At 46.6% G+C, this 26,165-nt stretch overlaps 1 protein-coding gene across 2 annotated transcripts in view; it reads left to right on the top strand.

Moving 5' to 3' along the window:
• The window catches only part of GCN1 (GCN1 activator of EIF2AK4), a 728,660-nt gene that overhangs the window by 379,267 nt on the left and 323,228 nt on the right, over positions 1 to 26,165 (top strand). For both annotated transcript variants that reach the window (XM_078667658.1, XM_078667659.1), the window contains exons 29-37: positions 8,723 to 8,850; positions 10,349 to 10,538; positions 15,863 to 15,933; positions 16,194 to 16,359; positions 18,385 to 18,579; positions 18,892 to 19,138; positions 19,440 to 19,561; positions 19,702 to 19,816; positions 20,344 to 20,523. In XM_078667658.1, coding sequence (XP_078523784.1) covers positions 8,723 to 8,850; positions 10,349 to 10,538; positions 15,863 to 15,933; positions 16,194 to 16,359; positions 18,385 to 18,579; positions 18,892 to 19,138; positions 19,440 to 19,561; positions 19,702 to 19,816; positions 20,344 to 20,523 — 1,414 coding nt within the window. The remainder of the gene's footprint in view (positions 1 to 8,722; positions 8,851 to 10,348; positions 10,539 to 15,862; positions 15,934 to 16,193; positions 16,360 to 18,384; positions 18,580 to 18,891; positions 19,139 to 19,439; positions 19,562 to 19,701; positions 19,817 to 20,343; positions 20,524 to 26,165) is intronic.

Genomic DNA, 26,165 nt, shown 5'->3' with positions numbered 1-26,165 from the left:
ATTTCCTGGAACTCAGAGCTGTTCACTTGGCGCTGAAGGCCTTTCATCCGTCCTTCCAGACCAACTCGCTGCTTATACAGACGGACAATACGACCATGATGTATTACCTCAACAAGCAGGGGGGCTCGAGATCGCGCACTCTGTCGCAGGAGGCGCAGGCGATCTGGCGCTGGCTTCTGGCCAGAGGACTGACGTTAACGGCTACCCATCTGCCAGGTGTGCAGAATGTTCAGGCGGACGCACTGAGCAGACTGATTCAGAAAAACCACAAATGGGTCATAAACGACGAAGTACTAGGAGAAGTCTTCGCAAGGTGGGGAACTCCAGACGTAGATCTGTTCGCCACTGCCGAAAACAGCAAATGCCGAGACTTCGCCTCCAGGTACTACCAGCGGGGGACGCTGGGGAATGCGCTATGGATCAACTGGTCAAACAGCTTTCTGTACGCTTTTCCACCCATTCCCCTGATTCCAGCAGTGCTCATCAAGCTGGCCCGGTCCAGGGCGCGGATGATACTTATTGCTCCGGAATGGCCCAGGCAGTGGTGGTTCACGGACGTGCTTCACCGGTCTCTCCTTCCGCACATACGGCTGCCGTGCAGGCCAGACCTTCTCACGAAGTTCGGGGGACAGATGTTAAACCCCAACCTCTCGTCTTTGAGTTTGGCGGCATAGCTCCTGAGATAGTGCAATATGGCCATTTGAATCTGCCCGAAGATTGCATGGACATTCTGAAGGAGTCTAAGCGACCTTCCACTCGGACTTCCTATGCTTACAAGTGGAAGAGGTTCTGTATCTGGTGCAAGTCTAAGAACTTTGACCCGACGACGTGCAAGGAAGATGTCATCCTTCCTTACCTTCTACATTTGGCGCAGTCTGGCCTTAATGTTCATTCCATTAAGGTCCATCTCGCTGCATTGACTGCCTACAGGAAATGCCCTTCACAGACTTCCTTCTTCCAGATCCCTGTGATCAAAGATTTTCTGGAAGGCTTGAAGAAAGTATTCCCTCCTGTCAGGCTTCCTTCGCCTTCATGGGAATTGAATGTGGTGCTGTCCAGGTTGATGAAGGAGCCTTTTGAACCTATTCATAAGGTTTCATTGCAGCATCTGTCCTGGAAGGCGGCGTTCCTCGTGGCCATTACATCGGCCCGCAGGGTGAGTGAAATTCAGGCGTTGTGTTGCCAAGAACCTTATACTGTATTTCATGCTGCTAAGGTTGTTATGCGTACTCACCCTACATTTCTTCCCAAGGTTATTTCTGATTTTCATTTCAACCAGACCATAACTTTGCCTACGTTTTTTCAGAATCCTTCATCTCCAGCGGAAAGGTCTTTACATTCCCTGGATGTCAGGAGGGTGTTGAAATTCTATCTGGATAAAACCAAAGATATTCGTAGGTCAGACCAATTGTTTATCCATTATGGATCAGTCAGGACGGGTCTTGCAACCTCTAAGCAGTCCATCTCTAGGTGGATTGTGTCCTGCATACAGTTGTGTTACCAAAAAGCTAATAAGACCTTAGGGGGTAAACCTAAAGCTCATTCCACCAGGGGCAAAGCTGCCATGACAGCCTTGCTCCGTAATGTTCCGATTGCAGAAATCTGCAAGGCGGCCACTTGGAAGTCGGTTCATACCTTTGCTAAGCATTACTGCCTGGACACTGATGCCAGGGCAGACGCTCAGGTTGGGCAGGCTTCGCTGCGAAATCTGTTCGCACAATAAGTGGTTATTTCTCTTTTCTCCACCGCCGCTTTGGTGTGGGGATGGCCTTGCCATTCTATTCATTAGATTATGACTATACACAGAGATCCCCTACTACAGAAGGAGTAGTTTCTGTCCTGTAACTCCAGTTATTGCTAAACACTGCACCCACCCTGAGGTAGGTGCCCCCTCCACTGGACAGCGCCCAGTGCGACTGCACCGGTCACACTGCTCTAAAGCCGGCCCTAGACAGACAGGCCCTAGGGGCAGGGATGAAATAAACCAGTATCCAAGGGGTATCATTGGGTGGTATCCATTCAGCTGGTGATAAGGGGCTGTGTCACAATGCGTCCCGTGTTTAGGGGTAGCTACTTTAAGATCTTACATAGCATGTGCAGAGTGAGTAAGCAGGTGGAGGAGATGGTGTTGATCTGTAGGGCTTTTTATGAGCATAAAAAAGGCACCCCCAACACCCAGAACTTAGATATAGAATGGACTAGACGAAAGACCGCCCTCCTTCACCAAGAAACCAGCAAAGAGACGGTGCACTGGCGTGTAGTGCACCTGCTGAAACTGATAGCTATCAAAGGAGAGGCACTGTGGCTTCTGTGTCCAACCCATGGCGAAGTCGTCTCCAGAGCCCAGCTGAAGCAATAGACTCTCACGGGTCAATTGGCTGACCTCCTGTTTGCAGAGCAGGGCCACAACAGCTGAAGATACATGCTGGAGCAAGTTTCTTGCCCAGAATCTTCAGACTGCCACCAGCCTTCTCCGTGCAGCACCAGAGACCAGAACCTGATGCTCAAAGTTGCACCTGAATCCGCTGGATGTGGAAAAGTCATCGGAGTGCGTCTTGGTTGATCAGAAGAGGAGTTATTACCCAGGAAAGGGTTTAACTGTGACCGTGATACAGGGTGATTGGTAAAACTGGATCTAAATTGAAAGAAAATACATATTCATCCACAGTTTGTAAGCATTATAACAAAACCTGCACCAGTTCCATCTTCCTTCTAGACACAGCATATAAGATACCTTTAAAAAAGAAGGACATCGCTACCGTTCCCATGCACTCTATTTTTCCTTCTTCACCTCCACCACATTCACCTGTACCTTTGTTGCCTTCTTCACCTACGAACCCTCTAAACATCACCCCTGAAAGTTCACCTCACACAACCCCAGAAGCACATGTAAGGGAGGACAATATTTATGAATCACCACCAGACCCCTGGCAGGATTATGATGTGGACCCTTTCAGGAGACACAGATCCTGATCTTTGTTCTACAAAACCCTCACCTCCTGATGATAACACCTCAGATCAGGAGCTCATTTCCAGGGCAGCTGCATATCATGGGGTCAGCTTACACTAAGAAGCATTAGAAGAAGACTTATTATTTGAAACCTCAGGTACTTCACACAAAACATAATTATTTTTACCAATGTTAAAAGGCATGATGCGCCATGCAGAGGATATATATATATTTTTTGATAATCAAGTTTTATTGAAATTTTGAACACAGACAAAAACATTCGCATCAGGTCACGTATATCGTCAAGACAGTCCTGTTTACCTCCTATGACATCACTGAGCGGAGTAACATGCATTAAAAGAGACAGTGATTCCCAGTGGGCATGGCATAATGTCAAATGCATCACGGCGGTATCACGCCAAACCATTTCCCCCAGATCTTATTAAACAGCTCCGGGCAGCCCCGTGCCTCGAAGACGGATTCTTCTCGAGTCCCACACCAATCCACCCCCCTCCTCCATCTCGCCAGAGTCGGTGGCACTCTCTGGGACCATAGGGCTGCAATGTCACGCTTAGCCACCGCAAGCGCCGTTCCCAAAAGTCGCTCATCGGTGCGTGAGCCATCCAAACCGTCAAAGACTCCAAAGAGCAAATGTCTCGGGTCATGGGGGACAACCCAACCCAGCACACCCGTCAGTTCCCGCTCGACCCCCCTCCAAAAGGACTCCAGGGCCGGACAACGCCACACCATGTGAATAAAGTCAACGGGGACACCAGCACAACGGGGACACGCTGGGGAGGGCCAAGCACCTGCGCAGTAGAGACGGGTAGGCGACAAGTACGCTGTGTGGAGGAAGTAAAGTTGGACAAGGCGCAGTTTCGAGGATGTTGTGAGGGTTCTGGGCGCCATAAGGGCATTGCGCCAGTCCACTTCGTCCAAAGGGCCCACCCATTCCTCCCATTTCGATCCGAGACGGTCAAGGGATGCAGGGGAATTATTGATCAGGGTAAGGTAAATCCGGGACACCCCCCCCCCCCCCCTCCCCTCCCCAAATTCCCCATCATGACCTGGGCCTCCAGGGGGCTAAACTCTGGAAGGGAAGTGGGCGCGGGAAGCTGAGCGTGAAGAGCATGGCGGCGTTGTAGATATTTGTATAACTGGGAGGGTAGAAGTGAGTGTCGCTGCCGCAAGTCAGCAAAGGAGCGTATGTGGTTGCCCACCCACACATCGCCAAGTAGTGTTATTCCCACAAGATCCCATTGGCGAAAGCCCTGCAGGGCCACGGTCTCACTCAACCAGGTGCCGCACCAGAGGGGCGTCTGTCTGGTCAATTTTCGTTCCCATCGCACCAAGCGAAGTGTGGCGCGCCAGGCCATAAGGACCGATCTGGTGATGGAGGGTATGTCCCGGGGAACCGTAGAGGAAGCCCTGTAGGCGCGAGAAGTCAAGGACCGTGAGTTCCAGCCGATAGGCGGGATCCGACCACCAACCCGCAAACCAGTCATGAATCACAATCAATTTGGTGGCCAGGTAGTAGACGTACAGGTTCGTGACGCCCATACCGCCGTCATAGGAGGGAATTCGGGAGTGAGAGAGCGACAAGCGAGAGCGTCCCCTCCCCCCATAAAAATCAAATCAGCACGCTATCCAATTCCCGAAACCAGCCACTCGTGAGAGGGATCGAGGTGTTTTGCAGGATGTATAGGAAGCGCGGAAGGACCATCATTTTGAAAAGGGCACTGCGTCCCAACGGGTTAAGGGGGAGGGATTGCCAGTTGCGGAGGTCTCGTTTCATCCGGGTGACTAAGGGGGCGATATTGAGGGACCACTCAAGCTCAGGCAGGAGGGTTATCCAGACCCCTAGATATTTGAATGACAGTTTGCGAAGGGGGATCACAGCTTGCCAATCGAAGCAGGCCCGGGAGGAGTGGTGGGGGACTAGGGTGGACTTCGCCGGGTTAAGGCGGAGACCTGAGACCCGCTCAAAGGCCGTCAGCACTCTCAGGGCCCTAGGGCCGGAGCACTCCGGATCAGCCAAATAGAGCCGCACGTCATCCGCGTACAAGGCTATTTTATCCGTCTGGCTTCGATCCCACTGCCATCCATGGATCAGGGGGTCTTGACGTATGAGTGCCGCCAGGGGCTCCATCGCCAGCGCGAATACGAGTGGGGAGAGAGGAAACCCCTAGCGGGTGCCCCTAAGGATGGGAAACGGGGCGGAGAGCTTGCCGTTGACGAGGACTCGGGCTTTAGGGCCATGGTAGAGGACCCGGACCATGCGGCGAAAGGGAAGGCCAAAACTCAACCTCTCTAAAACGTCGCCCAGGTACTCCCAGTCCACCGTATCGAAAGCCTTCTCAAAATCGAGAAGGAGGAGGGCAAGATAGGGGGAGAGCCGGTGACGGTGGGCCAGGGCAAGATGGAGATGATGGATACAATGCCTGGTGCTTCTGGCCGGCAGAAAACCGCACTGGTCAGGGTGGACCAGATCAGGCAGAAGGGGGCGAAGCCTCTGGGCGATGGCTGTGGCGAGTATCTTGAGTTCGGTGTTAATCAAGGGAAATGGGCCGGAAGGCGGAGCATTTTAGGGAGGGCGGTTGTGTCTTGGGGATGACTACGATAGTCACCACATCAGATTCGGGCGGGAAGGAACCATCGTCCACCACCTGGCGAAAAAGCTCTGTCAGGTGGGGCACCAAATCATCACGGAACGTGGAGTAGTATTCCTGAGGGAAACCATCGGTCCTGGTGTTTTGCCAGAGCGCAGTAAGGTGATGGGCCCCGTGGACTTCTTCCGCAGTAAGCAGGCCGTCCAGGGTGTCTGCCACCTCCTTGGGAAGGCAAGGCAGGGACGTCCCGGAGTCCGCCAGCAAGTCGGGCGTACAGGGCCTCGTAGTAGTGGGCGAAAGTTTGCGCGATCGCCGGAGAGGCCACATGACCAGTCCCATCAGTCGCCCGGATCTCAGGGACGATACGGTGGGCACTCGGGTAGGAGATTAGGGTATGGAGCAGCTTCCCATTTTTGTCGCCCTATCCATATATATGGGCGACCGAAGAGCGCCAGAGCATTTTGGCGGACTCCAGAGTCAGTCGTCTGGAAGAATCCGAGGCGTCCGACCGGAGCTGTTCCCGCTCCAGGCGAAGGGCAGTGGCTTCTAATTGTGCCAGCTGGGCGGACTGGGCCGCACGTTTGGCGTGCACGAGTCCTCTAGCGACTCCTCGAAGCACCGCCTTCCCGGCCTCCCAAAGCGTCCCCTGTGAGGAGACCGACCCCTCATTGGTGGAGAAATAGTGTCGGAGTTCATGCACGAGGGAGTCCACTAGGTCGGGGTCCTGCAGATACCACGCATTAAGACGTCAGGTGGCTCTAGGGCCTGTAGGCGGGGACCCAAGGCGGACACCGACGGGGGAATGATCAGAGATTCCACGGGCGTGGATCTCTGTTCCAGAGACCTGTTGACAATCCATAGCGGGCATCAGGATCAGGTCTTTCCGCAAATGGGTCCGGTGGGCAGCGGACGTGTGAGTGTATCTCGTCACTCGGGGCTTCTACACCCGCCACACATCGCAAAGTCCCATTGCAGAGACCCAACTGTCAAGACAATTCGCAGCAGCACGCCTCTGCGCCGTAAGTGGGCCCGAGACATCCCTGGGAGGCCGGAGGACCGCGTTAAAGTCTCCCCCTATAACTGTGAGGCCATGGGGGAGGGAGGAGAGGATAGGAGGGTCGGAGGGACATACAGGGATAGAAGGTTCAAGGGGCAGCCCTCAAGTAGACCCGACACCGCCACGTATGTACCCTGAGTATCGGTGACAGCCTGGGTACAGTAAGCAGAGGATATTTTAATATACCCTGCACATGCATACATTATTATACCTAGCGTAGGCAAAAATATATATCCCCACCATCTGACCCAATTTTTACTAGTGGTCCGCTTCCACCAAACTTCTTGGTTGTGTCCAATCCTCGCAAAATAGCAAACTCAAAAAACACAGCTGACTCACCACCACCTGCCATGGAGTCAAAGTTGATAGATGCCGCAGGTAAAAGAGTTGCTGCACAGTCGGTCAATCACTGGCCTGTAGCCAATACACAGGGTCTTCTTGCCAGATACGACAGTGCTCACTGGGGAGATATTTAAGAATTACTTCAATATCTCCCAGAGGAACATATGAAAAGAGTACAGGAATTTGTGCAATAGGATACATTAATTTCCATCCCCTCCTTAAGGTGTGCATTAGATGCTGTTGACACCGCTGCCAGGGGGATTATTACCAGTGCCCTCTTAGGGAGACAGGCCTGGCTACGTATCTTTGGTTTTAAACCAGAAGTCCCACGGACATTATTAAATGTTCCTATTTGATAAACAAAATCTAGTCGACCCACAAGTGGTTAAAGCCTTGGAAAAGAGGAAGAAAGATACTGAAGTGGCTAAATCCATGGTAGCACTTAAAACGCCTTTCAATAGAGGCTCCTTTCGATGCTCCTTTTACAGAGGAGGTTCAAAAACTACTTCCACAGACCCTTCTACATCGTTGTATAGGCCACACAATCAAACTCTCCTTTTAGAGGATTCTACAGAGGCAGTTATAGGGGTAACAACTCCAAAGGTACACCAACCCGTACCGCCCCATCTGCCAACAAACAGTGACTCCATAATCATTCCCCCTGATCATCCTACACCTGTCAGAGGTCGACTACAACAGTCTTTCCCACTTGGTATTCAATAACATCAGACCAGTAGGTGCTGAACATTATCCAACATGGTTATTGACTGGAGCTGACGCTCACAGAGTTTCTTTGGAACATCAACATCTGCTCAAACAGGAAATACAAGCTCTATTAATTAACACAGCTATATAGTCAGTTCTAATACAACATCAAGGGGTTTACTCCCTGTACTTTCTAATTACCAAAAAGGATGGCTCTCTAAGCCTGTTTTAGTCCTAAAACCTTAAAACCTCTATATACTATCTGAACACTTCCAAATGGTCACACTTCAACAAGTGCTTCCACTTCTACAACAGGGCTATTTCATGTCAGCACTCGATTTAAAGGATGCATACCTTTCTATCCCTATACACCCAGCCCATCACAAATACCTCAAATTTGTCATAGCAGGGGACCAGTATCAATTCAAGGTCCTCCCATTCGGAGTCACTATTTCACCCAGCGTGTTCACCAAATGCTTAGCAGTGGTAGCAGCTCATTTAAGAAGATAACATATCTATGTCTTCCCATATTTAGACAATTGACTGATCAAAACCAATACATATGTTATGTGTCAACAACACACTCAGACTACCAATCTTCTCCATCAGCTGGGATTCACAGTCGATGCTCAAATATCCCATCTTCAACCTGCACAGCTTCAACCATATCTAGGAGCTATGATCAACACTCAAATAGGTTTAAGATATCCAAATGCAGCCAGGATTCAAAATTTTCAAGGACTGCTACCACAATTTCAAAGCAATCAGTATCTAACAGTCAAAACTTTTGTGCGACTTCACGGGATGATGGTATCATGCATCGCTATAGTGCTCCATGCAAGACTAAACATGCATCCGCTACAGGAATGTTTAGCACATCAGTGGACTCATCACAGGGTCAGCTACACGATCTGTTCTTAACCAACTCATATTACTTCCTTGTAGACTTGGGTTGCTTCTTCCGTTTGCCTCACATGTTGGTTTTCCTTATGTGTTACACGTCTATTTTTTGTGGATTTCTTCTGAACTTCCCTATTAACTCCCTTATCGTTCATTTAGGGATTGATGGAAATGCAGATGGTGCTGCCAACTCCAGACAGCGATGAGAAGAATGGAGTGAATCTACTGCATAGACTATGGGTTGTAAAGTTTGATGTGGAGGATGAGATCAAAATACTGGCAGAGAGGTAAGCGGTGTCTTAATCACTGGCCTGTAGTGAAAGGGAATTACAGGAGGGGACGGTTTGCATTGTTTTGTAGTATGAAAGGCCACAATTAGACCCATAGATGAATATAGGTAGGTAAGGGGGGAGAAGTTTGGTTGCTGAAATTAGTGCCATTAGCGACTTGCTCTTGTGGAAAGAGATTATTGCTATGCCCTTTGATATACCAATAGTAGAAATGCAAACAAGCTTGTCAGAGTAGTATGGCTAGCACTCGTACTTTATTCCATCCTGCATAGACCCTCTTCAAGTGTTGCTCTTGAAATTCCAACCCCTGTGCAGACCTCTGTTTGATCGTGGTTCAGAATGTTTTGGACTTTTTTGCAACCAGGTATTTCTAATGATTGCTTTCTAGATCTCGCTTTCCATACAGGTGTTAGCTGTCTGTAGACGAAAACCTCTTGTGGACCATACCAAAAACTTACAGTGAGCTTAGAGCCCTCTCATTGCCTACCACTGGTTGCCTTTATTGCCACTCTTATTGGCATGCTTCTTATTAGTTGACTTGCCTTCCTCTTTTTGTGTTTGTCTCTCCGTGAGGCATAGTCTTTTTAGCCATCCTTTTTGATTGACTGCCTTTTATCTTTCAACTGCTCAAATTGAGGGAACTATTTTTGTCTGCAAGCACTCCGTGAGAGTGCATGTTTGACAGCTCTCTCACTTATGTGTTTCTCCCCCCAACATCTGCCTTCCCGCACTCCATGTTACTCTCTTCCACCACTTGCTCCCTCTTCCATGTATGCGTCTGTCCTGTTGATAGAGCTCTTTGTAGCTCCTGTCTTCTACTACCCTGTCTTTTTTATTTTATTTTAACTAACACGCACACACTCTCTCTTCCCCTCTCTTTCTCTCTTCCCCTCTTTTTCTCTCTTCCCCTCTTTTTCTCTCTTCCCCTCTTTTTCTCTCTTCCCCTCTTTTTCTCTCTTCCCCTCTCTTTCTCTCTCCCCCTCTCTTTCTCTCTCCCCCTCATCCTGCTTCTCTGTAGCTCCCCCCACTCACCCAATGCTCGCAGCACCTTTTTAAAACATTGTATTTTGTTTGCAGGGCCCAGTAGCTTTCCTAAATGTTATTTTCTGCAAGTGGAAATAATTTACCATTTCAAGTGGTATCTGCCATTTTGGAATAATGAATAAAACAATAAATAAAATGGCATCAGTGATATTCAGTAGGCGTGCGCATGCACGTGTGGTGATGCATGCACATACATCTTCACGCATGGCCACGCCTAATGAATGATGCAGGTGCCTATAGAATCAAGTCATCTCATGTCCGCATCATGTCATCACGTGTTTTTTGCCGATGCTATATCAGATCACCAAAGAGCATTTTGCTTTTTGACAATATGTACATCAATTGCCAATGCTATACATCATCTACTTTGCTTTCCAATCCTTGTATGCTTATCCCTCAAATCACCACCCACCTATGATGTAGTTCTCACCTATAAATTCTTTTCTTTTAGGCTTTGGGAGGCCATGGGTCTGGAACTCCAGCCTGATATCTGCTCACTGCTAATCAGGGATGTGATTTATCATGAGGAAGTTGTTCGGCAGGCCGGTGCAGAGGCACTCTCCAGTGCTGTGTCTCAGTATAGAAACCAGTCCTCAAACGTCATGAATAAACTAATAGAGATCTACGAGGAGAAACTCTATGTAAGTGTAAGATGAACATTGACTGAGGATAGGTTATGATATACCAATCAAAGCATACAGGATATTTCACACATAACCAGAGATGAAAAATGACTCCTATGCAGTCTTGGATATTATATGCAAAAAAAAAATTGATGGCGGTGATGCTGAAAGTGTGGAGTTGAAAAATCTAAGAAACCCTTTAAAACTGTACCTAAAGAACAAAAACGCTTTTACTTACCTGTTTACAGGAAATGTCCCAGTGCAGTATCCAGGTATACTGCACTGTGTAAGAAAGGTAATGTGTAAAGTAATCAACTTGACATTCTATTAAAAAGCCAATACAAAGTGTGTGTCCAGTATATCAAAAACATTGCATTACTAGTAGCTCTACTGTAATCAAATCAAAGTGTTATGTTATGTTATGTTATGTTAATTGGCTCTTCTATAGCGCAACGGCTACTCACAATGGAGTGTCCCGGCGCTTTGGCGAAGAGGACCTTTAATGGAAAGGAAACATAACTGAAAATAAAAGACAACACGATTCCTAAATAAAAAGCCATGTTTTTAATGCCTTTCTAAAAGACAACAGACTAGGGGCCTGTCTAAGAGCAATTGGAAGTTCATTCCAAGCACGTGGGGCCAGGTAATGAAACGAACGCCCCCCTTGTCTGGCTCGTTTGATGGATGGAACGCGCATTGTAGACAAGGAGGCGGAGCGAAGAGCTCTGCTCGGTTGGTACAAAGCAAGGCGCTTTCTAATATACCTAGGGCCCAAATCATGGAGGGCCTTATAGGTAAGCGTCAGGCTTTTAAACAGCACCCTTTTGGCTATAGGAAGCCAATGCAATTCCTTCAGCAGATTGGAAGCACTAGCTCGTCTAGGTAGACCATAAATGGCCCGAGCAGCTGAGTTTTGCACGACCTGAAGTCTTCTTACAAGATACTTAGGAAGACCTAAATAAAGGACATTAACATAGTCCAGGCGCGACCCTACCAATGCCTGGACAATAACCCTTCGATGATTCACAGAAACCAAAGGGAGGAATTTCCTAAGCATCCGTAGGATACCAAAGCACTTCCCTGCAAGACAGGCTATTTGAGGTCCAAAAGTCAACTCGTTGTCAACAATAATACCAAGGTTTTTAGCCTTGGTACTGGCATTGGCAGGGGGAAAAAGATCCTGAGGCCACCAGTTCTTCCAGTTTGGTTCGGAGACACACCCGAAAAAGAGCAGCTCCGATTTATCGGAGTTGCATTTCAGGCCATGCCTCCTGAACCAATCAAAGACTGCCTCTAAGCAGCCTCTGATGCGGGTCCCATCAAACACCTCGTTCTTATTCTGAGTGAACAAGAGCTGGGTGTCATCAGCATAAGACACGATCTGGGCGCCAAACAACTCCGCAACCTCTGCAAGGGGGGCCATAAAGATGTTAAAAAGCAGGGGGCTAAGAATAGACCCCTGAGGGACCCCCACTTCCAGGGCTGACATAGCTGCGGAGTGAGGTGGCGCCCAGATCGTTTGTCGACGGTTGGCTAGAAATGATTTAAGCCATTTCCACACCGTCCCCCTTAGACCACAATCCCAGAGTCGAATTAGGAGAGTGTCATGGGGAACGGTGTCGAACGCCGCCGACAAGTCTAACATAACCAACATGGCCTTTCCTCCTGAGTCTAAAACCTCCCTAATGGCAGTGGTGACTTCCAGTAATGTGGTCTCGGTGCTATAATTCGCACGAAACCCAGATTGAGTACTGTGCAATAAGTTGTTAATCTCGATAAAATCGGAGATGGATCGATGCACATGTCTTTCCGCCACCTTTGCCAAAGCAGGGAGTAGGGAAATAGGCCTATAGTTGGCATGTATGATGGGATCCAAAGTTGGTTTTTTTATTAAAGGAATAATACAGGCGCTCTTCCAGGCCTGTGGCACAATGCCGGCGGACAATGAGGAATTTAGAATGGAATTAATGGGACTATTTAGCACAGAGGCTATTTTGTTAAGACACGAGACCGGGCAAGGATCAAGGGGAGAGCCCGATTTCAAGCTTGTCAAATGATCCAGTGAAGCAGTAAGGCTTAGCTGCGGAAATTCCCAAAGAGTGGGAATAGCAAGAGAGATAGCATCAGGATCCACAGCCCGAGGCTGAATGGAATGAGTGGCAAGGTCGGCTTGAATAGTGGTTATTTTCTCAACAAAATAACGTGCAAGTTCATTCAGCCAAGATTCTGAATGACACTGCACATACGTGGCTAAGGATGGGGAAGTGAAGTCTCTAACAATTTTAAAAATTTCCTTACAGGAATTATCCGATTCATCTATCCGCCGTTCAAGAAAGGATTTTTTTTCACTCCAGATCATCCTATGATAGGATTTGGTCAGATCTTTAAATTTTTCTCTCTCACGAGGGTTATAGTCTTTCCTCCAAGTTCTTTCGGCTCTCTTGCAATTTTGACGTAATTCTCTAAGCTTAGATGAGAACCAAGGAGCAGAAGAACGTTTCATTCCAGGTTTGACAACTTTCTCAGGCACGAGATCCGCCAGTATGGCCGTGAGCCACTCCGTATAACGGGGTAGGTCAACTTCCACCTCACCGGACAAAGTGCAGGGTGAACGAGCCAAGACCTGGAGTAACGTGTCACTAGATAGCAGATGAAAAGGCTTAAACAAACGTTTGGCAGAACTAACGGGGTTCAATCTGGCAGAAGAGACACTTGAAAGACTAAAAGTGATTAAGGAATGGTCTGACCATAATACGGGTTGGGGGGCGAGTACATTAATCGAAACAGTGGAAAATACTTGGTCCAAAGTATGACCCTTATTGTGAGTAGGATCATGAATGAAAGGAGTAAGTCCTAATGTAGCCGTAACCTCCAGAAGTTTCATCGTGTCGGGGTTTACAGCCTCATCCATATGTATATTCAAATCACCCAAAAATAAACAATGTTTAGATTTGAGACATGGGACTGAAAGAGCAACCTGTAGCTCGTCCAGAAAAGAACCTAATGGACCAGGGGCACGATATACCAAAATGCCAGTACAAGCATAATGAGGAGACAAATGGAGAGTGAAACCCAGCGCCTCGGTGTTCTGGATGTTATCTACCGTAAAAGTGGTGCAGTGCCTATACAATTGCAATTCAAACTGTTTACAAACTGCATTACTACTGTAAAGTATTTATTGCTTACCTGTGCCAGGCTTGCTTGGTTCTAGAAAAGAAAATAAGTGAAAGGATATTTTTATACAAAACCAATTGGTCTGAAGTTCTGTCTTAGAGTGTGTGATACCATTTGCTGTTTGAGTGTGTACAACAAATGCTTAACTCTATCCTCTCATACAGCCTTACTTCTCGACCACACTACCACAAATGAGTATGGTGCTATCTACTTTTACCTCTGCCTGCCTTTGGGGTTCCAATGGACTCTGTGCACACTATTCCTCACTTTGGTATGGTATATACAGAGCCAGCTTCCTACAGAACAATGCCACTGAGGTCTGGTTAGCAGGCCTCAGTGCACTTTCAGAGTTGAAAACCAGCATATATTAGCTAACAAAGGGGCAAAACGTGGGAGGTAATGCAACACAAACCCAGTTTCCTGCATAGACCATCAATGGAAAAGCAAGATTGTGCAAACCTAGTTCAATTCAATTTCATTTTGATTTCACTGGGAGCCATAAAATCAATATTCAAAACATCTATCTACATAAATAAAAATGTAAATGTTCGTTTGTTCAAAATCGTAATCGTAAATCTCAGAAAGTTCTTCACCGATTGCTTTGAAATTTTGACACAATGTTGGATTTGAATACGCACATGTTTTTATATACACAGCGTTGGATTCGAATACACGTGTGTTTTTAATTGAAAGCCCGAACAGACACATAAAAATGTCAATGTTTGTTTGTTCAGAATCTTAAATCGCCGAAAGTTCTTCACCGGTTGCTTTGAAATTTTGACACTAAGTTGGATTCGATTAAGCGCGTGTTTATATATACACAACATTGGATTCGAATATGCGCGTGTCCAATACGTGCGTATTTTTAATCGAAAGGCCGAACTGACCCTATCGATTTGGTTGCTGCGCAACAACTACAAGGGACGCATAGAGACAATAGTCTACATATGTTAGGATGGGCAGTTGGTGTCAGGATGGCAGACCGGGAAGTGGGTGAAAGGAGGGGGGAGGAGTTGGTTCACTTTGCAACATTAAGTAAGGACGCACAGAGAGACAATAGTCTACATATATTAGGATGGACAGTTGATGTCAGGATGGCAGACTGGGAAGTGCGTGGAGGGAGGGAGAGGAGTTGATTCACTTTGCAACATTATTGCGTGTTTATATATACACAATGTTGGATTTGAATATGCGCGTGTACAATAAGCGCGTGTTTTTAATCGAAAGGTCGAACAGACCCTATCGATTTTCTTGCTGCGCAACAACTACAAGGGACGCATACAGACAATAGTCACAAAAATATATTGTACACCCACAAGCATTGTGAAATTAAACGTATTAGAAACGTGCGCTTACTCTTTTATTTCTCTTCCATTAAACCAGACTGAGCCACAGCAACGTGTGGCGGGTACAGCTAGTAATACATAAATATAAATAACACACAAAAAGGACTAATTTTGCTACATCAGTTTCTACAGTTTGCTGTCGCACACAGTCACACATTCTCTGTTTCTTTGCGTAGAAACTAGTTAAATACAACCCAAAAACCTTCAAACAAACATTAGCAGAGAGCAGTGGGAGTAGAATAAAGAGCAGGTAAGCATACAAACAAAGTGGATGAGTGGCTGAATTGGGAAGGAAACAACTTCTCTCTGTTCTAGGTTAAAGGAAACAAATGTAGCGCTTGGTAGTGCTCTGAGCTGCAATTTCCCTATTAATGCTGAGGGATCGAAGTGATATGTTCTGATATCAAGAAGGAAACTGTTTAATAGATACACCCAGTTGCCATGTATTTTTATCAGGCTGTCTAGTTTTTGCTTTGGCTAAGGCTTACCATTGGTGCTATCTGTTGTAGAGCTTGTTTGCGGTGTGCTGTGGCCATTCTTCTTTGCTTTTGATGAGGAGAGCTTGTGGTTAACATTCACTGGCCTAGCATTTGGCTTTGTGGTTAGCAGCTGTTGTCATGCAATACAAAGATGTTTGTAGAGTAATGCCTTTCATATTTCCCTCACACTTCTATTTACTCTTGGTTCTGATATTTGTAATTGGGATTCATTTTACTGTTTTTGTGGATGCTCAGAGTGTTTAACTAAGTTTGGTTTCTACTGTCCTCTTCCCCCAGTACTCTATGTGCTTGACTGAGATTTGTTAAAATTTGTATTTCACAGCGGCCGCCACCAGTGCTTGATGCTCTTGGGCGTGTCATTTCTGAATCTCCGCCGGACCAGTGGGAAGCCAGGTATGTGTTATCATGCATTTCACTCTTGAGTATGCCTATTGAAGCCTTTGATGAAGAACCAGTGTGCTGTATGTATAGGTGGTTGATGACCTTGGTACTGCTTACCTGTTTTGGCTGGACAGAGAATAAGACACTACACACACAAAAGTCTTCAATAGGTTGCCTTGTACTGTGGAGGTGAAACTGCACTCGCAGTGCAAGTGTGTTTCAGAAGTCTCTTTCAACCTTAAGATGTTAGTTTCTCTACTTTATTTTCCCAGGTGTGGCATCGCCCTTGCCTTAAACAAGCTTTCTCAGTACCTGGATGGCTCTCAGGTGAAGCCTCTTTTTCAGTTCTTTGTGCCAGAAGCCCTCAATGATCGATACCCAGAGGTCAGGAAGTGCATGCTGGATGCAGCTCTTTCAGCCCTCAATACCCATGGCAAGGTACGGTTTGGCACCAGCAGTTAAACAACACCAGCAGTTAAACAATACCTGATGAATTGTCTCATGATTGTACGTTAGTCTAAGTACAAACTTCACCCATTCTTCTAAGAGAAAAAGAAAGTTTTGCACTGAACCTCTCAATGAGCTACTGTACTTTTCTGTTTTTGTAAGATGCACCTATAATGAATACAGATCATACCTCCCATAAAAGTGCATCACTGTATAAAGACTTTTATGCAACACATAATTGTTAGGTCAGATTATGTGGAGTGAACATAATTTTCTGTACTATGAATAAATACAGTATACGTTATGAACAGTTACAGGTGCGGCAATAGCATGCCTTTCTTTTATGTATCTTGCTACTTTTGTCATGAGATTGGTGGGGTGGCTTTTAACTATTCTAATAACTTGCCAAGTTGTTTACCTTGGTTCCCTTCAGGTACTTCAGATAGTGGCAGTGTCCGTATTGATAAAGGAGTTGATTTTTAATCCACTTCCCATATACATATGTGGATACCATTTATTGTGTGCTTCAGATGCCTTTTAATTCGTGCAAGTCTGTAAGCTTTGCTAAACAGCCTTTGCATGATAAAGATTGTAACCAGCAGCTGAGTTGTTTGTCGTGGTAATTCAGTGATTTTGTCGCAATGTTTTATTGAGCTCTCAGATCTGTTCACTTAACCTACAAGTTTGCAATCAGCAAAGGGAATGCTTTGGTATAAAAGCAGGTCTTTAGATTCTATTTGAAATTACATCTTTATCTAATGTTGAATACGTGGGATGAGCCATGAGTTTTAAGGTGGGAGCGTTCTACAGCTTCTAGACATGAGGATGAGTTGATATCTATATTTAGATCAAACTAGAACTCAACTGTTGGCCTATATATTTGATGACTAGTATATGTGATCGAGCCACTTGAAAGTCAGTGGACTGGGGAACACATTCAGTTCAGCTTATGATAGGGCACCGGCAAAGGCATCTCGGTTTTAGATTTTTTGTGACCTTTGGTTCTATGACCGGTGATAAATTTGCCGGTAGATTTCAAATTCTCCAAGCGGGTTAGGGAGATCTGCTTTAGAAATGTTTCTTTTTAGAAATGTTTCTTTTTAAAAACTATTGCAGTGAGGTTTCTGTCAGTCTTACTGTAAAGCATTGCAAATCTGACGTATCGTTTAATATTTATGTTGGGTGTTTTTTAGGCAGATGGTGCAGGCTGACTTGACGCATGGGATCATTTTCACTGAAGGGTAGACAATTTTGGCTTAAGCAATCTTTGTGCTGTAAGGGCTTTGCAAGAGTACAGGTGTGTTTTTAAATAGTTGATTGTTGATTGGAATCTGCCATGGGTGTGTTAAAGTTGTGCATAGGCTGAGGAGGTATTGTATCAGGCTTGGATTCTGATTGGAAGTGCCATTAAACCAAGTTCTCAGTTTTGCTCTGTGTAGACTTTATATTACTGAATGTTATGCTGTACTAGTGAAATGTAATGTCACTCATTATTGAAGGTATACGGCACAAAGGATAGAAGGTATAGATCATTGGAAAAAGAGTGGCAGGGTAGGGTACGTTTACACACTAAATCTTTTCCGTTATTTACTGTCCATACAGTAGGCCCGTTGTGGAAAAGTGTTAGTGGATTTTTCTACCATTACCTCCAACCATAGTTTCACATATTTATTTTCCCATGGTTTACTCTGTCATTGCTCTTCTTAGATCTGTTAGTTGACCAATGTACCCTTGAATGAATTTGAGGGTCTTTCATCTTGACCTACCTTCCCTCGCTTTCCCTACCCTTTTGTGTGCACTCCTAATCAGAGAGGTTCACTCCTCATCTCAGCACCCAGTCATACATTATTTCTCATGCTTTTTGCACAGCCATCAGTCTTTAGTCTGGACTTATCCTAATTGAGCATGTCACATCTGCTTCCTTTCCTTCATGCGCTATACAGATCTTCTATGAACTCGCTTAATTTTGATTTGCTATTGCCAATAAACCACTGTCATTGGTCGTTTCTCTTTCAGGACAGTGTTAGTTCTCTTTTACCGGTGTTTGAAGAATTTCTGAAGAATGCTCCCAATGATGCCAGTTACGATGCAGTACGCCAGAGTGTGGTTATTCTCATGGGCTCATTGGCAAAGCATTTGGACAAGAGTGACCCCAAAGTAAAGCCAATCGTTGCCAAACTGATCACTGCGCTCTCAACTCCTTCTCAGCAGGTATCTCCTTCCACAAAACATTTGGTAAAAAGTGGCATTATGCAAACAAAAGTTGCAAAAGTACACAATGGAGAGCAGGTTTGCAAATTGAGCTATTGGATGCTTAATGAATGGGTTCTATTAAATATTAAAAGTCCCTTCTGTTAGAGGTACTGAGCAGGACATCATCACTGGTAAATGTGACTCATTTGTGATGGAACACGGGACTGGTGACATAACCACTATTTAATATGCATTGATTGAGTGAGTGAATGTGAAAGGGATATTGAGTTTGCAGTTACTACTGCTGATAAACATTCTGGCATTCTGTAGGTTCAAGAATCTGTTGCCGGTTGCTTGCCTCCGCTCGTACCTGCAATTAAGGAAGATGCTGGAGGAATGATTCAGAAGCTAATGGAATTGCTGTTGGAGTCTGATAAGTACGCTGAACGCAAAGGGGCAGCTTATGGCTTGGCAGGCTTGGTGAAGGGCCTCGGCATCCTGTCCTTAAAGCAACAAGAGGTGATGGTGAAGCTCACAGATGCCATCCAGGATAAGAAGAACTTCAGGCGTCGAGAAGGTTAGGGTTGGCTATTGTCATTTTTATTTTTCAATTAGAATTTGATCCAGTTTCCCCCATCCACTTGTGCATGATTTAGTTAATGGAGCCCTACATTTATCCTTTTATTATAAAAGCCCACATTGAACATAGCTTTGTATTGAATACTTGTCTCTGATAGTGTTCTCTAACCATTTCCACCTTCTTCTTTGGCTCTCACTGATTTGAATGATGTACTATCAAGAGTTTTTTCATCATGTGTTTCTGGCCTCTTCAAATTGTGGTGTTCTGTATGACTCAGTAGCTGACATTCTTTCTACAGGGGCTCTTTTTGCCTTCGAGATGCTCTGCAATATGTTAGGGAAACTGTTTGAACCTTATGTGGTTCATGTGTTACCTCATCTACTTCTCTGCTTTGGCGATGGGAACCAGTATGTGCGAGAGGTGAGTATGAGTTATGATTTAATTTTTACCCTGCTTGTTTGTCTTGCTATTAAAGATAACTTCTGCACTTGCCATTTTTCATGATTCTTGTATGTTTGGCAACTCTGCTCTTTCAACACCCCAGGTTTTATGTTTTATAGGCAGCAGATGAATGTGCCAAGGCTGTGATGAGCAACTTGAGTGCCCATGGTGTGAAGCTTGTGCTTCCATCACTATTGGAAGCACTGGAGCAAGAATCGTGGCGGACTAAAGCTGGTACAGAGACATTAAAGTTGCTTCTCTTTTTCCCATTTCATTGTAAGGCTTTTAAATCCAAGTAGTCCATGTTGTATACAAAATTTCCATTTGTTTACACTTTGGTAGGTTTAATCTTATGTAAGTCTGTGGTCTTCCTAGTGGTATATATGCACCACATAGTTTCTTTATACACACTGTTCCTTTCTAAGCCTCTCAATAAATAAATATCTACTCGAATCTCAACATCATTGCTGATGTATGTTGCTTTTATTATGCTTGCACATCCATACTTCACATCACTGTTCCTAGTCATACTTCTCTTTATAAAATGAACACTACAAACCTCCTTTGCCATCCAATAATATCGACTCCACTTCCAGTTTGTGTTTCTTCTTCTTAAGTCTTGATACAGTAATGTGATACTTCTCATAATCTGTCCATTTCATCATCCGTAACACTGTTTCTCAGTCCAGTCCTTAACAATGCTGCTGATCTTCTCATATCTTTTTTTTTTTATTCCTAATGTAATTGTGATTCTTGCATAGGATCGGTGGAATTATTGGGTGCTATGGCTTACTGTGCACCAAAGCAACTTTCCTCTTGCTTGCCAAATATTGTGCCAAAGCTCACTGAAGTATTGACAGACTCCCATGTTAAAGTGCAGAAGGCTGGACAGCAAGCTCTCAGACAGATTGGGTCTGTCATCAGAAACCCCGAGATTTTGGGTAAGTTTAATAGGAGTTTGTAGCATAGTAGAGTAAATCCAAGTTTGCATTATTTGTTGTGTGAATTTTATTGTTTATAATCTCTGGAACACTGTCCAGCACATTATTCCTATTCTTGTCCTGGTCAATTAATATCACTGAAAAAGGAACTGTTGCACCTAGATTTACAAGTGGAATGTCTAAACTTTGATGTGTGTAACATGCTGTTGATCAAAAGAAGCAAGCAAATGGGAAATTTACAAATGAATATCATAACCTTTTAACCAACTATTACAGTAATAGTTACTTCAAACTATAAATGTCTGTTCGCAGCGTGTGTGGCTGTTGATACACATGCTATGTGTACTCCTGGCATCTAGTGTTTGGCTTGGATGTTTTCAGGCTGTTTTTCTTCGAAGTCATGGGATGCAGTGCAGCTCCTACGTTAGTGGCCAAAGTGCATGTTCACCGAATCCATGTTAGACTGTTTGTTCGAGGCATATGAGCTGCAGATTGTACACTATGCATTAGATCGCCACCTGGTGTTGGGCTCGGATAATTGCAGGTTGTTGTCTTCTTGGAAGAAGTCTTTGTAGTCACGAGATAGGTGACTCCTCCCTTGGACAATACTGCGCATGGGCATCGGCTCCATCCTTAGATTGTTTTTTTCCGTCACTGGGTTCGGATGAAAGTTTCTCCACTCCGGCCAGAAAAAGACTTTTCAGCAACTTCGAAGTGCAGAACTTACACAAACTTCCAATAACTACCTTCGACATGGAATGGACTACAATACTTTTCGACGCCATCGTTTCCATTCTGGTCATCGAAGTGGGCCTATCGACGCCGTGCGGCCTACACCACATGGAAAGAACTCCGTTCAAGAGATGCCGGGTATGTCAAGCAAAGTTTCACATAGCGACCACCACGAGGTCTGCAACCTCTGCCTATCGCCGGAACACGACGAGTCGACCTGCACAGCTTGCGCATCCTTCCGATCGAAGAAAACCATCCGGGATCGGAGAGCACGTCGACACGAAATGAGATCAGCCCCAGTACCGGAAGACATCTTCGACGAAGAGGTTCCCCTCGTTCCCGAAGAAGACTCACCTGATCTCCAGATCGTATCAGAGGCTGACGACTCAGATGACTCCATTCCATCGGGTCAGCGCGTGAGTACTCCTGCCCCTGCACCACATATTCTGCCCAAACCGAAGGCAAAGGTCAGCACTCCGCCCAAAGGGCCCAGTCGAGACCAAATACCTGCTGCGAAAGCCCCGCTTTCCAGCCCGGCTCTGAAGAAACCAACTAAGCCTTCTAGTGCCTCAACACCGAGCAAGCCTCTACCATGGGCACCAAAAAATAAAGACGCCTCGGCGCCGAAGCCAAAAGACCCTTCGGCACCGAAGCCAAAAGACCCGTCGGCATCGAAGCCTAAACCAGTACCGGCACCGAAACATAAAGACGTACCGGTACCGAAACCGAAAGAAGCACCGGCTCCGAAGCAGTCTACTTCTACACCTTTGACGCCAAAGAACTCAAAGCCTGATTCCGAGGTGTCCAAATCCTCGAACATGCCTACAAAGCCAAAAACAACACCTTTGGCACCAAACAATATGCCACAGGTCGTTATAACAATTCCTAAGGCTAAAGACACACGGCAACCTCCTCTGGAACCGAAAAAATCGACGCCCAAGAAGGTTGTAGAGCAGGAAGAACTTTTTCGAGCAGATCCTCGACAAAAGAAGATCTACATAGACCCAAAAACAGGTCATGTAGGTGCTACACCTCACAAGAAGAGACCAGCAGATGCACCACCCACACCTGTGGTCCCTGCCAAAGAAGGACTGTGTGTGCGCAACATCTCCTATGCACCCTTCCTCTCCTACACCTTTCTTTCCTTCTTCTCCTGATCCTCCTCACATATCACCTCAAATCTCTCCTGTACATTCTCCATTATCATCACATTCCCCACAGCAGAATGATGATGAATACAATCTGGGAGGAGGGGAGGACATGCAAGACACTGATTCATACCAGGTAGATGCGGGTGTATGGGATTTTTCAAACCCAAAAAAGTTACCTACATGGGATTTTACAAACCCACAAAATGTGCCTGACATCCCCGAACCTCAGTAATACCCATCAAAGCCTTCCCCTCCAGAAGATACCATTGGTTTTGGTCAGCTGTTAAACAGAGCTGCTGTTTACCATGGAGTCTCTATGCATTCCGAAAGCATAAGAGACGATGTTCTCCTAGATACCTTTGAGCAGTCTCAGCGGTCTGCTCAAATTCTTCCCGTGATCAAGGGGGTTATAAAACACGCTCCAGAGGTATTTAAAGACCCTGTACGTTCTAGAACATTAAACCCTGGAATCGAGGAGAAATATAGACCAGCACCCACAGATTCCGTCTACATTAAAGGACATCTGCCACTAGACTCATCAGTTGTGGCCAATGCTAGGAAGAGGGCAAACTCTCAAACTTCTGGCGAAGCACCCGCACCTGACAAAGAATCAAAAGTAATTGACGCGTCAGGTAAGAGAATAGCTGCACAAGCTACAAACATTTGGCCTATAGCAAATACACAAGCCCTCCTCTCCCGTTACGATAGGGCTCATTATGACCAATTAGAAAAACTACTTGAGCACCTACCAGATCAGTACAAAGATCAAGCAAATGACCTTATACAGGAAGGCAAGTTAATATCCAATGCCTCAATAAAATGCGCGCTAGATGTCGCAGTCACAGCATCTAGAGCTGTAAACACCAGTGTCATACTCAGGAGACATGCATGGTTACGCATTTCAGGGTTTAAACAAGAAGTGCAAACCACCATTTTAAACCAACCATTTAATCAGAACCAATTATTTGGCCCAGAAGTAGACACTACGTTGGAAAACATGAAGTAAGATACGGACACCGCAAAGTCTATGGGGGCTTTACAGTCCACACCAGCTAGAAGCTCCTTTCGTCGCTCCTCGTACAGAGGAGGCTCCAAACAAACTGGAGCAGACACTACAACATCTTTCAAATCCCAAACATCCTCCAATAAGGGATACTTTAGAGGAGGATACAGAGGCAATAATAACAAAGGAAGAGGTCGCAGTAACAATAACAACCGGTTCGAGGCATGTGGGCTGCTAAATTCATATCTTTTGCATAGATCGCCGCCTAGTGTTGGGTCCGGATGATTGCACATTGTTGTCCTGGAGGAGTCTTCGAAGTATCACGAGATAGGTGGCTCCTCCCCTGGACTACAGTGCGCATGGGCATCGACTCCATCCCCAGATTGTTTTTTTCCGCCATTGGGTTCGGATGTGGTTTTCGACTTCTCTCTGTCGGAACCGAAAACTTTGTTCTTAAGGCCAAAAGGCCTTCGTTACCTGCGTCGGTATTGTTTGCGTACGGTCTCGAGCATCCTCCGACTCTCTGAGCCGGAATTCTGCGGAGTCGAGTAACTCTTCGGACATCGAGGCCCTCTCGTCGTAGCAAGACCCCGACGAACTTAACATGGAGCGGAGCCCGTTCAAGTTCTGCCCCGTCTGTGGATCCAAATATCCGCATATCGACGTGCATCCGGTCTGTAATAAATGCCTCTCGCCGGACCACAACGAGGAAAACTGTATGGCCTGTTCGAAATTCAGGTCAAAGAAGACGCTCAAGCATCGGCGCGTGGCGCGCCTCGAGGCCCAGCGAGCGGCCCCGGCACCCGACGACATATTCGACGACCCCGCTGAAGAAAGCGGTAGCCGCCATCTTCAGATTTCTCCACCATCGACGGAGGTCGAGGCAGAGCCCAAAGAACAGGTCGGAGAACTGGACCTGGAATACGTCGAGGAGGTAGGAGACGACGACGAGGTTTATGGGGCCGCGGAAGATAGCTCGGAAGAAGAGCTATGCCCCGAAGTCTACATGGCTCAGGCTCAGGTCACGGGATCGCCGCTCGGCCTTACCCACGACCCAGCACCGCTATCCTCGGCCCCGCCTTCTGGCCCGGCCACGGACGCTCACGCGGAGCCGCCATTACATGTATCGAAACCGAAACCTTCGGATTCGACTGCACCGAAGATGGCCGACGTCCCATCCAAATCGAAACCATCGGAATCGACACAATCTAAAATGGCCGACGTCCAACAGAAAATAGCGAAGCCTGCTCCCTCATCGACTCCGTCGACCTCCGGCACACAGAAGTCGAAGAAGGCTGTCGAATCAACAGCGCCGCAAAAGGTGCTCAAGGACTCATCCTCTAAAAAGGATGTCCATCAAGTGGCGAGCACGGTTGCTCCGGCGCGGACCTCGAAGTCTGCTGAAACGCCTTCAGCCGCCACTGCGGCGCCTACCAGTAAGCGCACAGTTGAGTCAAAATCGACTAAAAGCCACGACCCGAAGGCAGGGGCCGCTACGCATCGGCACAAAGATACCGGATCGGCAGCAACGGCGTCGGCGCCAAAGACTGCAACTTGCCCGCGAGCCGTTAGTATCGATGATTCGTCAACGGACAACTCGTCGGCACCAAGAGCCTCCGACTCTACCGAACATCGGACGCCACCTTCGACGCCCTCTGCTTCCTTCACTAAGCAGGTCACCGACTCACTGAAACGTATTCGGGACAAGGCCTTGCCATTGGCTCCCACGCCGTCGGCTCCGAAATCGGTGAACACACCGCAGAAGACCTCGGGCAAGCTTCTCTACTCTCTGCCCCCTAAGGGGCACCGAAGGCGTTTGCACCCAGATCGGTGCCGAGGATCGCTGTGACGTCGGACACTTCCACGCACGAAGCCTTGGATCGACGACACGCCTCTGAAGACCACTCAGAGCATTATATCGATGCCCAAACTGGGAAATTGACTCTCTATAAAAGGAAAATCACTTCCCATCCACTGGAATCATATGTCATTCCACTGAAAAAGAAAAGGCCGGCACAGGACACTCCAGCCCTTGTTGAACCAGTTTTGCCACCACCAAGAAGGAGTCCATCACCTTCCCCCGACCAATCAGGTGGAGAGGACGAGGACCAAGATGACCAGTATAATTTCCCAGTTGACAATGACCCTGATGTTCAACTGGACTCATATGGCGATACTGGGGATCAAAGTGGACATCAGGTGGTACATGATCCACAGGGGTTTGGGGCACGTACATCACCTACAGAGGATTCAGCAGCGTTTAATGCTTTATTAGAACGGGCTGCAGCAAATCATGATGTGGACATGCATGCTGACCCGGTAGAGGAGGACTTTTTGTTTGACACTTTCTCTGTCTCAGACAGGACATTTAAAATCCTTCCTATGCTCAAAGGTGTCCTAAAACATGCCCCAGAGATCTTTAAGGAACCTACCAGGGCGAGAGTGGTGAACCCACGTATCGAGAAGAAGTACAGACCAGCACCTGGAGACCCTGCATATATTCGGGGACAGTTGCCTCTGGATTCGTTGGTGGTCGCCAATGCCCGCAAGAGGGCGAACTCCCAAACAACGGGTGAAGCTCCTCCCCCAGACAAGGAGTCGAAAGTGCTTGAGGCATCCGGCAAAAGGGTGGCTGCGCAGGCTGCCAATATCTGGCGTATAGGAAACACACAGGCGCTATTGGCACGATATGATAGGGCGCATTACGACACCCTAGAACAGCTCCTTCAACACCTCCCTGATCAGTTTAAAGAAGG

This window comes from Lissotriton helveticus, chromosome 11, assembly GCF_964261635.1.
Source record: "Lissotriton helveticus chromosome 11, aLisHel1.1, whole genome shotgun sequence".
NCBI classification, from domain to species: domain Eukaryota; kingdom Metazoa; phylum Chordata; class Amphibia; order Caudata; family Salamandridae; genus Lissotriton; species Lissotriton helveticus.
This window is presented reverse-complemented; position numbering and strand designations above follow the sequence as displayed.